Here is a 15429-nt window from a genome sequence, read left to right on the forward strand (position 1 = left end):
CAGCGAGTGCTGTACAGGTCCTTCAGGGAGGGAAGAGGATGTCCAATGATTTTTTGGGCCATATTGATGACCCTCTGGAGTGCCTTTCTGTGTGCTGTGGTGCAGCTGGAGAACCACACACCGATGCAATATGTCAGTACACTTTCAATGGAGCAGTGGTAGAAGACGGTCAGCAGCTCCTTCTTCAGGTCCATTTTTCTGAGGATTCTCAGAAAGTGGAGACGCTGTTGGGCTTTCTTTAAAACCGCAGAGGTGTTAGAGCTCCATTGGAGGTCTGTGTCTATGTGCACACCCAGAAACTTGAAACTGGAGACCCTTTCCATGCACTCCCCGTTGATGCTGACAGGCTGCAGCTCAGACTTCCTCCTTCTGAAATCAACTACCAGTTCTTTTGTCTTGTTGGTATTGAGGTCTAGGTTGTTATCGACACACCAATCTGACAGCCTCTGAACTTCAGCTCTGTACGCTGTCTCATCTCCCCCTGAGATGAGCCCCACCACAGTGGTATCATCTGCAAACTTGATGACTGTGTTGTCTGGGTGGGAACTAACAGTAATGTGTGTACAGAGTGTACAGTAGGGGACTCAGTACACAGCCTTGTGGAGAGCCGGTGTTAAGGCTGAGGGCTGAGGAAAGATGATGCCCCACTCTAACTCTCTGTACACGGTCTGAGAGGAAGTCTCTGATCCAGCGGCAGGTGGTAGAAGGAAGTCCAATTTCCAGCAGTTTAACTATTAGTCTGTCCGAGAGTATTGTATTGAAAGCAGAGCTAAAGTCAACAAAGCGCAGCCTGGCGTAACGGCCCTGCACTTCCAGGTGAGAGATGGTGGTGTGGAGCGTTGTAGCAATGGCATCTTCAGTTGATGTGTTAGCTCTGTATGCGAACTGGAGCGGGTCGAGGTTGGGTGGCAAGCAGGACATGATGTGACGTCGGACCAGTTTCTCGAAGCACTTCATTATAACAGGTGTTAGAGCAACTGGTCGGTAGTTCAGGCTGCTAATGTTAGTACGTTTTGGCAGTGGGACAATTGTGGCTGACTTTAGGCACGGCGGGATGCAGGACTGGGACAGTGAAGTGTTGAAGATCTATACAACATCTATACGACACTTTGCATTTAATCATTAGTTATTAATCTCTGGCCCTCTTCCACAGTGCGTCTTTCATCCCGTCTCCCTCCCCTCTGACCCCCCTGGTAACGACAGATGGCTGCCACTCCCCTAAGGCTGGTTCTGCCAGGGGTTTCTTCCAGTTAAAAGGGGATTGTTTGACTGTTGGGTTTTCTCTGTATTGTTGTAGGTCTTTACCTTACAATATACAGCACCTTAAGGCTACTGTTGTGATTTGGCACTGTATCAATAACACTGAATTAACTCCAATCCTGTTGTTCCACCATTGAGAGCCTCCTGATAGCACAAGATCAGAAAGATGTGCAGAGGATGGCGAAAGTGGCCTCATTGGAACTACACTACTATGGAAAGATGCACTGGTCGACTGCTCAAGAAAGCAGAGTACTCCGTTTGATTTAATTAGCTTCATTTACCATTCAGGAGCTGCTGAATGTCATTTAAAAAATAAATAAATTCCAGAGTATCTATTTATGAAGAAATATTTTGAAGTGGAAAAATGCACCCACCACACTACAGAAATCCTAGTTAATGCCTCTGAAAATATGTGTGGAAATTGTTCCTGTGGGCTGTAAAATGAGTCACTTTATACTGATGCATTTCGAAGACAACTACAAATATTTATTGGGCTTTCTAAAGTACAAAAGCAACTTTAAATTATTAAGATTCTAATCAGTCTTTTGGCTACTTTAGGCACCACGTTAGATCTTTCATTTGCATCCTCTGTCATACACTAACATTCTGGTCTTCCTCCTGCCTGACAGAGCAATTTGTCTCCAAGCTAAGCCGTCCTCCAATCATGTCTCGTCTGGCACCCCCCAATGAAAATATTGGCACCTTCATTTCTCCAGCTTTGACTGGAGTTTTCGTGAGTGCCACCATCTCAAAACCACACGTCTCTCCATATCATAAACCTTTCATTTGTCTTTTAAGACACATGGTCACTAGTATTCCTCTTGTGAATGCACACTCACCTCTGCAAGAGTCCTTAACCCAAAGAGGTACATTGAATTATGACTTCTCACATAATTTGATAGGTGAGGCAACACAACTGACTACATACTCAGAATTACAGGTGGAAAATCAAATTTCCACATGTAGCAAAGCATAGGAAAGAACAGACAATAAAGGTGAATTTAAAAAAAATCTTTATTGTATCAACTCATAATTACTGGTCCAAATGTCACAAATGATTTTGAACTTTGTTCCTCTGAGATATGTCTTTTACCTGTGGAGAGAAGAGAATGAGGAAAGTTAACAGTAACCAATTTCAGCAGGCTGAGAAGAAAATTAGTCTGAGACAGAAGTACTATGGCACACCATGTTCTCTTCTTTTTCTGGGTCAAACCCTTGAAACAAAAGGTTCCATTATAAAAGACCTCATACTATACCTCTTCTGTACTCTGGGTCTGAACATTGCCCATTACAAATGCCACCTAATGGATTTCTGGTATCACAGATCACAACGTCACAGTGGACAAAGACCTAGAAGATGCAAGTGTTTTTATGAGTACAGATTTGCATGTGCAGTTTTCTGAACCATGGATGATATTTTTTTATATATATATATATATATATATATATATATATATATATATATATATATATATATATATATATATATATATATATATATATATATATATATATATATATATATATATATATATATATATATATATATATATTTTAACAGGCTGAGTTACCTGAGGACTTAGATCCTCTTCATTTTCAGTAAAGGCAAACATCTGGACCTCAAAGCGCTTTAAGTGAGAGGGATACTGAACCCTAGCATCAGTCCACACTGGATGGAAGACCACATGGTGTGGGTCTGTGTGTGGACAGCTGGACAATTTCAAAGATACATTAAAAAGTTAAATTTTGTCCCCCTACCCCATCCTTGCATCAGTATGAAGGAAGAGCTTATGCTAATACGCAAACACCAGCCTGAGCGTTACCCGTTTATGATCAGATCCCATCTGGGTTGGGACATCTTGTCCTCATCCAATGTCGCCCAGCAGTTCTCCAGCTCCAGTGATACTTGAGGATTTATTGCACTCATGAGCTCCACCTCAAAATACAGCGGCTGCTGGAGATGTTTCATGATGGGAGAGTCCTCGAGTCTGTAAAACTCTCTGAAGGAGTCGTCTAAGTGCAGAGAGACAGCATGAAATGACATAATGACAGGAGGCTTTGAACAATATAATCAGCTCAGGACATTGAGGTTTTTCCTCTCACAAATGCTGCATATACACCCGCCAATTATGGCCATGCACGGACCTACTTACTTGGGAGCTGCCAGCTCCCAGAACAAATTCCTGATTTGCTTCTTGCATAAAGCTCAATATCCAAATTTTCTGGGATGTTAGAATAAAAACTAAGATTAGTTAAGGCTTAGCTACTTTAATGAGAGCTGCGCCTAGGGATAAATTCAAAGTAGAATGACGAAAACTAATACCAACTCCTTACACGCAATAGACAAGGCATTTTAGATTATAGGAGCTCCTGGAGTAAAAACAATTGAAGCTGATTGTCAACATTAAGCAGGAAAAATTAGCCACATGCTGATGACAGCAACCTTTAAAGTCTGAACCATCTAGTTGCCAGAAATTTTAAAATGTTTTCAAAAACTATTAGATCTTCTAGAGATAAAGCAGTAAGGTTTAGTTAGTAAAGGCAGTTAAAGATTAATTTAAAATTGCTTAATGATTTGAGGAGGACTTCCAGTTTAAGGGAGAAGAATCTTAAATCTCTCCAGTGCTGGAGTTGTATTTGTGTTGTGGAAAAATGAAATTATGCCAACTTCATACCCAAAGAAAGTCTCATTGCCACTTGCAGCTGGCCTTTTGCATTTTCAGCATATGGTTCACTCCTGCGAGGTCTGGTGTGGAAGGACACAGCGTGGGTTGTGTTGAGGTCGTAGTAACATGAAACCTTTAGCCTAGAAGACAAGCCATGAGATTTGAATGCAGTCAGAAGTGCAAAGACCAGAGAGAAAAATTCCTACAGACACTCATCTTTGTCTCAGGATCAAAGATTGAATAAGGGATAACGCAAAGCTGAAGGAGTCCATTTAATCCAGAGATTCAAGTTACTTTTAAAAACTTTAGTCTCCTAATTTTCCTAATAACGATCAGCCACTCACGCAAATTCTGCTTCCTCAGAGTCTGATGTACTTTTTGTTTCGAGGTCATGTGGCACAGAGATGTCATTTTCATAGAGCATCGCATTGGGCAAAAACTAAGGGAACAAAGTTAAAGACAATACATCAGATCAGCCTCACCATTAATAGTCTGTATTAGTCATGAAGTTGTGCAGTGACAGTACCTTTCTGGTAGTCCCACAGGAGTTAGCAGTGAAGACAAAGTAAGCGTAGCGGTCATCACTGTAGACTGGACCGCAGGTGGGGTCGAGCAGCGTGAGCTCACTGGGGTTCAGGCTGGGAACAGACTCCAGTTTCACAGCCAGAGTGGTTATGGTACCATTAGGGAAACACTCTGAAAAGAAAAGTTTAAACACTCGACTCGAACTCTCCAATGAAATTTAAACAACAAGAAACCCAAACCAACCAGTAAGCGATGAGAAGAAATTGCAAGCCATCGAGAAGTCACTGATGGGCACGTTAGATTCTGGATCCTTCAGGATCACGTCAATTCTGGTCCTAATGGAAGTTGGTGTAATAGCCTGAAACATTGTTCAAGTTAGAGCAAGCAGGACATTAAACAGAAGATTCTCATCTAGAGCAAAGCACAAAATACCTCAAACTCAACATCAGGGGCTGCAAACGGCACAACAAGATTGAAGTGAGTTCCATTCTCCATGTAGCCATACTGCTGAGCCAAACCTGGTGTCAGCAGTCGCTTTCCCACCATGGTATGAAAGTTGAAGTCTGAGGTTCCATGTTCCACAAGGACATAAAAGTTCTGGTAATCACAGCTTCCAGAGATGGAAGGAGGAACTGCAGGTAGATTAAAAAAGGCATCAAGAACCCTGGCCTGCAGCTGGTGCAAGGTCATGACAAACATTTCAGGCTTGTGTGTTTACATTTGTATATAAACAGCCATACAGACCCTTTTCTTCCAGTGTGGCTTCCAGGTAAACCGTGTGAGAAAATGGAGCAAACTCATTCAGCACCAGCAAACCAAAGGTCAGGTGAAGAGAGTAGACTATAAATCCCATTCCTCTCTGTAGGGAAATGGAAAGATTAGCAGTCAAATTAAATATGCATTAATATTCTGCCCCCCAAGCTGAAATTACATCTTACCGATTGTAGCACGGCAGGGTCTGTGAAGGGCACTTCAAGTGTAAAGACTTTCAAGCTGCTGTTAGGGGACACATGCTCTCTGATGTTAAAGCCTCTGGCATGGCACTGTGCTATAGTCAAAACCTCAGAGGGGAAGGTGATGTTCATCAGCGCCACGTCAGGAGCAAAATGCCCAAGCACCAGCTTAAACACTTGCTGTTTCGGAACAGTCTCTGTAGGGACGAGAGAAGAGGAATTCAGTGAGCTTGCACTTTACACAAATAATCATAATATATGATAAGTGGAATGGAGAGACTCGCCGTCAAAAACTTGAAGATTCAGTGACAACAAAGGCGTCGTGATGGGAAACAAGACTTTGTATCTTGTGTCTTCTCCATCTTCAGTCCAGAGCAACTCCAGCATGGGTTCGATTGTATAGGAGAGGAGATACCGATTTCCCTGGATATGGCTCTGTTTATCATTTTAAAACCAAGAATTTGTCATTATAACTACTCCTAATGGAACATATTTAAAAGCAGAACAAAAGCTGTAATAATTCTTTATAAGATTCCTGCTTTAATGCTTGTAGAGCAACTCTTTTGGAGGCTCAGCTTTGGAAATGGGCCCTCATTTCACAGTGAGAAGTGGCTTTTACTACTTTGCCATCTTAAAAGGCCAAGGAAGCCATTTATCAGTATATACTTGATGCAAATCTTGATTTCTTATAAAAAGAACTGCCTTTCACCTTAAAGTATCCACCGTCGGCCCCAACAGGAAGCTGAACAATGATGTACGAGTCGTCGGTAGACAGCTTGGCCGGCATCTGAGTAGGATCAAGCGTCTGACCGTTGATTCCTAAGTACACCTCCAAGAGCTGAACCCGCCCAGAGGACATTAAGGGGTCAATGCGTTGGGGCAGGCGCCAAGTGATCATGGTGGGCGTGAAGGAAACACTATGACCTGCACATAAGGCATAATATGAGGCCAAAACAGACACTACTATAGAGGATTTAGAGGCTACAAGGTCTGCTGGCAGACAACTTTGCTAACAGCTTAGCATTTCTAAACCACACATGCATACAAGTCTTCATATTAAACCTGGGACAGACAGCAAGTTAATATTTCTAAACGTCCAAATGCATCACCACCCTAGGAATAATGAAGACTAGAAAAAACAAATTTGCAGATTTAACTGCTAAAGCCTTCAGGTTTTAAACACAAGATGACACAGGCTCCCTGCAGCTTTCACATGGTTAGAGTTTAATTACCGTCCAGCACTGGACAAGCAGCTACAGCATCAACTCGAGCAGTCAGCCACTGCTTCTCAAAGATAGTCGAGGTTTTGAACACCTTCATGGGCACCCCTGCTACCTGCAGGGTGAGATAACATTTAATACATTGAAGATAAAGCATGTGTGCAAAAGAGCAGTTCGTTAGAACATGGAAATGTAGGCTAATGGGCCATATGTACTTTATCTTGTCAAATGTCAGACCGTAACAAGTTTAAAAAGGTAGTCTGATCATATAATGAATCTAAATCCAATTGGTTACTGACTGCAAGTGTGAGCCATCTAATGGGCTACAAGTACTTTAACCAGAGTCTGTCTGTAGAACAAGATGCCAGGTCATGTCAGGCATGTGTGAAAAGCATGCGATCTGCAGTTTACTCACAGTCTGGGTGTACGTTGCCAGTGCAGACTTTGAACTCCGGAGAATCACCCTGGTGGGAGTGTTTCCTACCCCGTACCCCCTTTGGTGGGCCTCAGTCGCCTTCATGATCCTCTCCTCAGGTGTGAAGAACACAACTGTTGTGATTATGTATCCTGCGTCTATGGGGCGTTTCTGTAAGGCAAACACCAAATCGTGACTTTACATGCAGAGATGGGGTCTGAGAATAGACTAGAGGCCAAACGAGCTCCAACCTTTGCGGCTTGTCGAGTAGAAGCAAACTCTGGACTGCCCTGTTGCTCTGAATATGCAGGAAGGCCATAATCATCTGCAGCTGCCCTCTTCACGGACACCTAGAAACAAGACCCTTCGAGTCAATGATAAACCATCTCTCACCTCTCTAGGAACTGTTTTAGCCTTGATGCTCTTATGGGCTATAGCACCACTGTCATATAGATGGGAACATGACCACAGAAGGTTTTGCTGCAGTCACTTGCCTCCATATAGCTGTGGTCACAGACGATTTCCCTGAAGGCCCAGGGAGTGTAGCGGCAAGTTTTAACCACCTGGTACACCTCGTCTTCAAACAACTGGTTTCCATGCAGTCGAACATGCAAAGCAGTGGTGAATTCTTTATCGTCCTACAAAAAAATAAATATTTTTTAAAAAAAAGAAAAAGTTAATACTAGAAGCATAGGACACATTGGGTGCTTTGAAAAAAAGAAACAAAAACAAACAAACAAACAACCTCTAATAATTCTGTCTTTATCTTTGTTACGTTACCACATTGTGAGCAAAACAGTTTTGAAGAGAGGCATAAATCAAGGCGTTTCCCAGCAGATCAATCTTCACACTGATGCCACACTGCGAGGCTAAACTTGGCGTAAGAGGAATTGCAGTGTTATCTGAGGAGAGGATAAGGAACACCAAAAAAAAAAAAAAAAAAAAAAAAAAAAGTGGGAAAAATTAAGCTTTAAGAGGCAAGAAGCCAAAGAAAATTTTTTTTTTTTTTTTTTTTTTAAAAGCTTACTCATGACGGCAGTAATTTTCATAAGATTTCCTCCAAGTGGACCAACATCCACACGCATCACATTCCCCAGACACTGAGCGGTGATATCTGGAAATAAACATTGACGTGAGTAAGTAGGCAGTAGTTTGATTAAGTGACATTTTTAGGAAAAATTAAAAAAATAAATAAAACTTACTTAAAGGGGGCCTCTTTTGAGCCTGTGTGTTCATAACAACTACCAAAAGAATGAACCACCTGAAAAAAACTTAGTCAGTTAAAGACAAAAATCTGAAAGTTTGACTAAAAAGGTTCTTAGAAAAATAAAGCTACAAACCCCAATCCTAATGAGTGACCCATGGCACAAGAGGTGGGGAAGTGGTAATCTTAGCGTCTCTGTTTTTGCCGTTTTTAAAGAAGTTTGTAGGGGACCTAAAGGCACCTCTTTGGGTAAGATGAGGGAGGTTGCAGCCACACACAGGTGGATCTCGTTGGAGCCTGATGAGGTTGATTGGGTGGAAGTGAGTTTTAACCAGAGCTGCAAAAATGCTGACGGCACTTGTACTGGAATTAAATTCAAATATGCTTGTCCAACCAAATGAACTGTTGTAAAGTAAATAATTAATAAAATGAAGCATGTGTGTTTGTTTTGTTTTCTTATATACTGAGAATTCATCCAAACTCTGAACAGCATTTAAAAATTAAAAGTTATAGTACAAAACCAAAGCAGAAATGAATTTTAAAAAGGCAGCAGTGTTTTGTACTATTGCTAATAATTGCTGGTTTTACGTTCTTCAGTTGAGGGAGCAAGTCTATGTGAATAAAGTAAAATCAAAATGAAGGTGTGAGATTTTTCATACAATCTTCCAATAACCTGCCGAAGTTGAAATGAGTGGTGCAAATTCAAAAATGTCACAAATTCATTTTGACTTTTTCTAAAACCAATTAGAAAAAGTCTAAATGAAGTTGGGGTCTTGAGAGGTGCCACTGAGGTCAGAAGATTGTCCTTGTGCAGGTTGTGAGTTCATGATGGTTGCGCCACAGAAGAGCAGAATAACTATAAACTTCTGTAGCCCTGAACTGTTGTAAACAAATTTATTCAGAAAGCATGGATATTAAAATGGCAAATTGAGTTTTTAAGTCCTAAAGAGCAGGAAGCACTCAGGAAATCCCCTGTGCTTTTAGGAAGTGAAGAAATTGATTTTATGGTTATGATTTCACTGCTAAAAATCAAAAATTAAAACAAACAAAGATACTTCAGACAAATTATCATCAAATGCACCATAAAATATTATTATAGTTAATTTAGAAAGCATGAAGTAATTTCATATTTCTGTATTATTTAGGTTTTCATCAATCCCCCTATTTATTGTTTAGTTCATTTTATTTTATTATTTATTTTCCTCCACTAAAACATTATTAATTAAATTTAAAAAAAAAATACCTTAAGTAAATACTTATACAATCCAGCAATAAAAGCAAACAAAATAAATTATATCAGTTTTTTTTAATGCCTGCATTAATTTATTTTAATTTTTTTTTTTTATAGCATATGCATTTATTGTGTCAAATTTTTTGTGCTTCTTAACCTTGGCCGTTTTGGTCTTCCGTATCGCACACAGAAGTTGTGGGAGATGCTGAGGTTTCTTTCTTTGAGGGGATAAAAAACACGGAGTTTGGTAAGTTATAAAACCTGATTTATAAACGTTGAACAGCAGCTGTTTGATGAGTAGCGTTTTAGAGTCTGGTTTGGCAGTTCGCCTCCCGGCAGCGCTTTCTCAAAGTGGATTCAAATGTCATTTATTAGTTACTTCGCTCTCTGCAGCCAGTGCGCTGTCTCCGCGTTGGTTCAACTGCAGCTGTTTCACTCAAATACAGAACAAGTGGGGTTTGTAAGGGACATTGAGCACATCTGAAGTGACATTTAAAGAGTGAGTAAGTGATAGCCCAGGACAGAAACATAATAATTTTGGAGGCTCTTTTAAAATAAAGCGACTAGGTTACATACGTTATAAATTTCTCAAGAGGTGTTCCCAGTCTCTCGCTGCCCTCTCCTCTCCTCCCTCGCCCCTCCCTGTTCCCTAGAAAAGGGAACAAACTGCCTCCGTGCTTCTGTCCCGCCTCCAGCTCTTCTTGTCCCGTCCGGGGAGCTGCGGCGCCTCACTCCCTCGCTGACCTGCTCTGTGCGGCATTTCAGGAGAAGATGAAAAGCAAAACGGCAGGATAAAAGTTCTTTTTCATGGAAAGAAACGCTCCGAATACAGGTATGTTTTTCTACCTTTGCATTAAGACCCTATAATTAACAGACTTATCAGGTCCTTATTAACCAATTTAAAAAAACAAAAAACTTTAATTTGAAAAACTCAGCTTCACTTAAGTGTCTAGAATTCAACTGTTTAAAAATATCTACACAAAAATGTAGACGAGGGCTGGAAATCAGTTTGTAAAATGATATTTTTCTAGTGGTAATCCTGTACATGTGACAGCACCTCATGCCTCTCTGCTCTCTCAGTATAAGCCATTTCCTGTGTTTGCTGTATTGATCCCCCTCCCTCCTTCCGAAGACTAATGTATTCTACAAACAGTGCAGTCAAATGTGTCTTGATAGAAACCATCCATTTAAACGTTACAGTTAGTCTTCACTGGGGAATCCTTGTGGGCATTTTAGTTGTCATAAAAAAAAGACACAAAAAGTCTGCTAGAATGAACTGACTTCACTGTAAATGTCTTTTCAGGATCATGGGGTATGGGCAAATCCTCCACCGGCGAGGGGATGAGGAGGACCAGGTCCACCTCAATGTGGGAGGGGTACGGCATGAACTGGATCCTGATATGGTGCTCCGCTTTCCTCACACGCGTTTGGCTCGTCTGCTGTGCTGCCAGAGCGAGGCGGCAATCCTGGAGCTGTGTGACGACTACAGCCCGGCTGAGAAGGAGTACTACTTTGACAGGAATCCTCGGGTTTTCCTGTGCGTGCTTAACTTTTACCACACGGGACAAATCCACATGATGGAGGAGTTGTGCGTTTTTTCTTTCTGTCAAGAGATTGAGTACTGGGGTATCAAGGAGCTCCACCTCAGCCCCTGCTGCAGCAACTGGTACCACGAGAGGAAGGAGTACATCGAGGACAGAGACTGGGACATCAGGAGCGAAGACCAGCAGGAGCCGAGCTTCGACTCCTCGTTTGAGGAGCTCTCTGCTCTCGATAAAGACCTCGCCAAGTTCAAAGGGGCCTGGTGTGCAGAAATTCGCAGCTACATGTGGCTCAGACTGGAGGATCCGGGTCACTCGAGAGCCTCGAAGATCATTGCTGTGGCTTCCCTCAGCGTGGTGTTGACCTCCATCGTTGCCATGTGTGTTCACAGCATGCCAGAGTTTCAGCGTGTGGATGACAGTGACAGGCCCATCGAGGACCCCGTGCTCACTAGACTGGAGGCGGTTTGCATCGTCTGCTTCTCCGCAGAGTTCATAATCAGGTTAATTGTCGCGCCCTCCCGACGGAAGTTTCTCGGAAACCCCTTGAACATAATCGACGCCGCTTCGATTTTGCCGTTTTATGCCACTTTAGCTCTGGAGACCGCCGACGAGGATAGCGCAGAGGAGAACGAGGACATAGAAAACGTGGGGAAAGTGGTGCAGGTTCTGCGCCTCATGCGGATTCTCAGAATCCTCAAACTGGCTCGCCACTCCATCGGACTGCGAGCGCTGGGGGCCACCGTCCGCCACAGCTACCAGGAGGTGGGCCTGCTCCTTCTCTTCCTCTCAGTGGGAATCTCCATCTTTTCTGCTCTCATCTACTTCGCAGAGAAGGAAGAGGACACCGATTTGGGGACAATACCTTTAGGTTGGTGGTGGGCCACAATCACCATGACCACAGTCGGCTACGGGGACACCTGCCCCGTGACGGTGGCGGGGAAGATTGTGGCCACCGTGTGTATCATCTGTGGCCTGCTAGTGGTGGCTCTTCCCATCACCATCATCTTTAACAAGTTTTCAAAGTACTATCAAAGAAACAAAGCCATGGAGGGACAGTGCATCACCAAGCCCGAAAGACAAGACCCAGAACTCCCTCATTACAACATCAGGGAACTGTTAACGGGAAGCGTGTACCCCTTTATAGGAAGCATCGCCTTTAGGAACAGTGGGAGCAGCGGAGGGGACGATACGGACGCCTCCAGTCTCCAGGACATCGAGGTGTACGATAATGACGCTTGTGAAAATGGAGCAGCCAAATGAGATTCCTGCCATTTCACCGAGCATCACTCCCTTTATGACTGCGAGTCAGTCTCTGCCTCTCGGGGCAGAGTGCTCCATCACTGACCCTGCCTTCCTGCACTGTCTTCCCCCTGCAATTTGACAGAGAAATATTGTGGCCATGAAGTTTTTTCCCTCCTCTATCTCTCTCTCTTTCTCTCTCTCTCCCGCTCTCTGTCTACAGGGGAATAGCTGTGGCTGAAATATACAGCGTCGCTAAAACCGGGAAATCTAAAGGGAATTATCTGAACCTTGCTCAGAGGTTTGAAAGCCCATTTTCTGCTTGAGAAAACTGCAATGATGCATGTAGGAGGCCATAATGTTAATGTTTTTCAAAGTAATGTCCTTTATTGATTTCCTGCTTGCTGAAAAGTTCAGACAGAGAGTTTTCCAAATGCAAAAGTCTAGGATGACAACAGCACAGTTTGATGTTTAAAAATGGCGTTATAGATCTCAACGTTGGCTGCATGACCAAAAATAAGTGCATTTTGAAAGAGAGTAATAAAAATAGTAGAATTAGGCACAAAAATTGATGAAGAGAGGTGTCACATTCCTCTCAGAGCACCGTGGAAGTCGCTGATGTGCCGGGTTTTTATTTCGTTTTTGTTCGTTTTGGACAGTTCTGGCATCTCGGTGAAAGGGGAACTCATGTGGACATGAAATAAAATTCACAAGACAGGTGCTGCTCATTTGTGCCTGTTCAGATAAGCTTAAGATTCAGGCGTTTGCATTTATTTCTTCTCGCGAGTTTAAACTCACATCAGGTAATCAATGTGTCGAATTTAATTTTTGAGGAGTGCAACACTTTGAAAATGCAAAGAAACCTTCTTTTTTGTGGTATTCTTCAGCCTTATCTCTCCCTGAATGTATTGATCTCCTGTCCCCTGTTATAATTTCTGCTTGGATGGACGCTGCCCTACCAAACTTTTCTCTGCAGGCGTCTAAAGGTGCTCATGCAGCTGAACGGAAACAATTCAAACATGAATTTGATGGCGGTTGAGGAAAAAACATTTAAAAGCACCTTAAAAGGCTGCACGAGAAGCCGGTTTCTGTTCAAACACACAGACTAACTGAGGCTTAACCTGAACAGATAAACGCCATTACCGTCTGATTATTCCTTAGAAGTAACAAATGAGTTTCGATCACTTGGTTTCGTGTATCAGGTGTGCTCAGTAACCAGATTAGCATATTGCTTATTCCACACTTTGGGTTTATTGCCTTTGTCAGTTGCATTTTATTGTAATGACAGAACTGGCGCAGACACCTACTGATTATCAATAAATTTACATGCACAAGTGAAGAGCACAGTTGATGGCATACAGTACGTGACAGTGATTTTGCAGGCATGCATGCAGTGTGCATCCTTCCATAGGCACGACTGTCCGTATTTGTCAGGATATCTTTCTAAAAAACAAACAAAAAAAACCATGTGAGGAGTCACCACATGAATAAAGGGAAATATTGGACGATTTCTGCTCTCCGTTCAATTCTTGTTTGAACTGCTCACACCTCATGCCCTTCACTGAGAGGTCACAGTTAGACATCATTCACGTTAAAGCCCCGAAGCATCCGCTGCAACAAAATGAAAGGAAGTAACGATCTCATACATTTGAGGCACTGTTAGAATAATGGTTACAATAAAATGGTAGTGCTGCTTTTCTGAAATGTAGATTGCTGTGAATATTGCGCAGTGATAATAATAAGGCACAACACCTCTCAACAGAGTAAAATACTAAAGTCGAGGTTCCGTTATTCGGCCACGATACAATTTCTTATGACTTCTTGATGCAGACAAAAATAAACATCAAAAGAACACTAAAAGTTTTTGTAAAAAAGACTTTTTATACGACTGAAAAACCTGTACACACTCATATATGTCTTTACACTTAGTCGGTGAGGACAATATTTAATTGAAAACCAAATCTGTAATCTTTATTCAATGTATGTGTGAGCATGTATATCTCTGTATGTGTTAAGAAATCTGCCCCAGGACATTCAGCTGACAATGCAACACAGTTGGCAACAGATAACTGCACAGATATCTGTTCCTCACCATTACTCACAGCCCTGTGGCTTCTTGGGCTTTGGTTTTGAAGAGGGAAGTGGATTTCAATATCTTGTATAGGCTTCCTATATAGCCCATTTCCCATAGCAGGTGGTGTCTCTTATCTATTTATTAAGTTTGCACTGTAGCATGACAACAGTTGCACCTAGGTTCAAATGTTTAGTTGATGTTGCTCTTAGGTTGCACATATTTCTGCAAGCATTTCCATTTCCAGTCCTCAAATAATTCAAATATTACAGTTTTTTATTTTAGTGTAAATGCCTGGATGCCAGAAAGTTTCACAAGAAAGAACCGGCTGCCAGAAGCCAAACAGTTTATTATTCAGCACCTGTCTCATAACTGTTTGCAGATGCTTCCATTTTTTTATGCAGACCTTTATACTTCTGTATTACTATTTGGACTCCTTCCCTCAAAGGTCAACACAGTAAAGATGAACAGTTATAGAGACAGAGTGCAGTGGAGTCATGGCTTCTACTGGAGGAGAAAATTGCATGTGCTGGTAAAAATGATGGATACCTCAAAACTTCTGTGTGGTGAGATCAACTGGAATTAATTGTTTATAAGCTGAAAAATGAAGCCTTTCATGAGGTGACATCGGGTGATTTTCAGGTGGGATTCAGAGGGATTCTGATCTACTGGATTGCTACTGATTGTGTAGCAGAAAGCATTTTATCCTCAATAAGCCAAAAATGAAAATTTGTTAAAAGTGCCTTAGTTAACTACAGTAGTAATAATAGGTTTCATATATATAGTTGGATGTCAGCTAACTATATATGAAGGGTGTAAACAGAGTGGCAGCAATGTGGTGATGAGAAATTTCAATGAAATTCAGCAACTTATAGCAATGACAGACAAAACAACTGACCGACAGACTTAGTATAAGGTGGATATATCAGCCATCGGTTAGTGCAGACCTGTCATGAAGCCCTGACCTGAGTGCTTTAGATGTTTTGAAACCAAAGGATGGATTAATGAGCGCTAACCCTGGCTATTCCTCCTTTCTGACTCGTCATGATTTACAAAATGAACATCATGGTTTATTCAGTATGACCTGAAGGTAGCGACTGA

At 42.0% G+C, this 15429-nt stretch overlaps 2 protein-coding genes across 3 annotated transcripts; one reads left to right on the forward strand and one right to left on the reverse strand.

The window, feature by feature from the left end:
- Positions 1–2282: 2282 nt before the first annotated feature.
- LOC146617259 (uncharacterized) lies at positions 2283–8402 on the reverse strand. 2 transcript variants are annotated; one of them, XM_085371961.1, is made up of 21 exons: positions 8380–8402; positions 8242–8300; positions 8067–8153; positions 7820–7941; positions 7534–7677; positions 7291–7389; positions 7040–7210; positions 6637–6739; positions 6114–6328; positions 5689–5839; positions 5390–5601; positions 5196–5310; positions 4884–5083; positions 4695–4809; positions 4453–4622; positions 4271–4365; positions 3936–4066; positions 3084–3273; positions 2832–2970; positions 2517–2610; positions 2283–2353 (listed from the first exon to the last, which is right to left on the reverse strand). In XM_085371961.1, exons 1-21 carry the CDS (start codon positions 8400–8402, stop codon positions 2283–2285), a joined length of 2706 nt encoding a protein of 901 aa, XP_085228087.1. The 2 variants fall into 2 exon arrangements, with proteins under 2 accessions (XP_085228087.1, XP_085228086.1); XM_085371960.1 differs by having other exon boundaries at positions 7276–7389.
- Positions 8403–10781: 2379 nt separating this feature from the next.
- On the forward strand, positions 10782–12278 carry kcns3b (potassium voltage-gated channel, delayed-rectifier, subfamily S, member 3b). Its single transcript, XM_085372623.1, has one exon. It carries the CDS (start codon positions 10782–10784, stop codon positions 12276–12278), a length of 1497 nt encoding a protein of 498 aa, XP_085228749.1.
- Positions 12279–15429: the final 3151 nt, after the last annotated feature.

Source organism: Diplotaxodon limnothrissa, linkage group LG15, assembly GCF_057381915.1.
Source record: "Diplotaxodon limnothrissa isolate DT_005_m linkage group LG15, D_limnothrissa_male_GT1.1, whole genome shotgun sequence".
In the NCBI taxonomy this organism is placed as follows: domain Eukaryota; kingdom Metazoa; phylum Chordata; class Actinopteri; order Cichliformes; family Cichlidae; genus Diplotaxodon; species Diplotaxodon limnothrissa.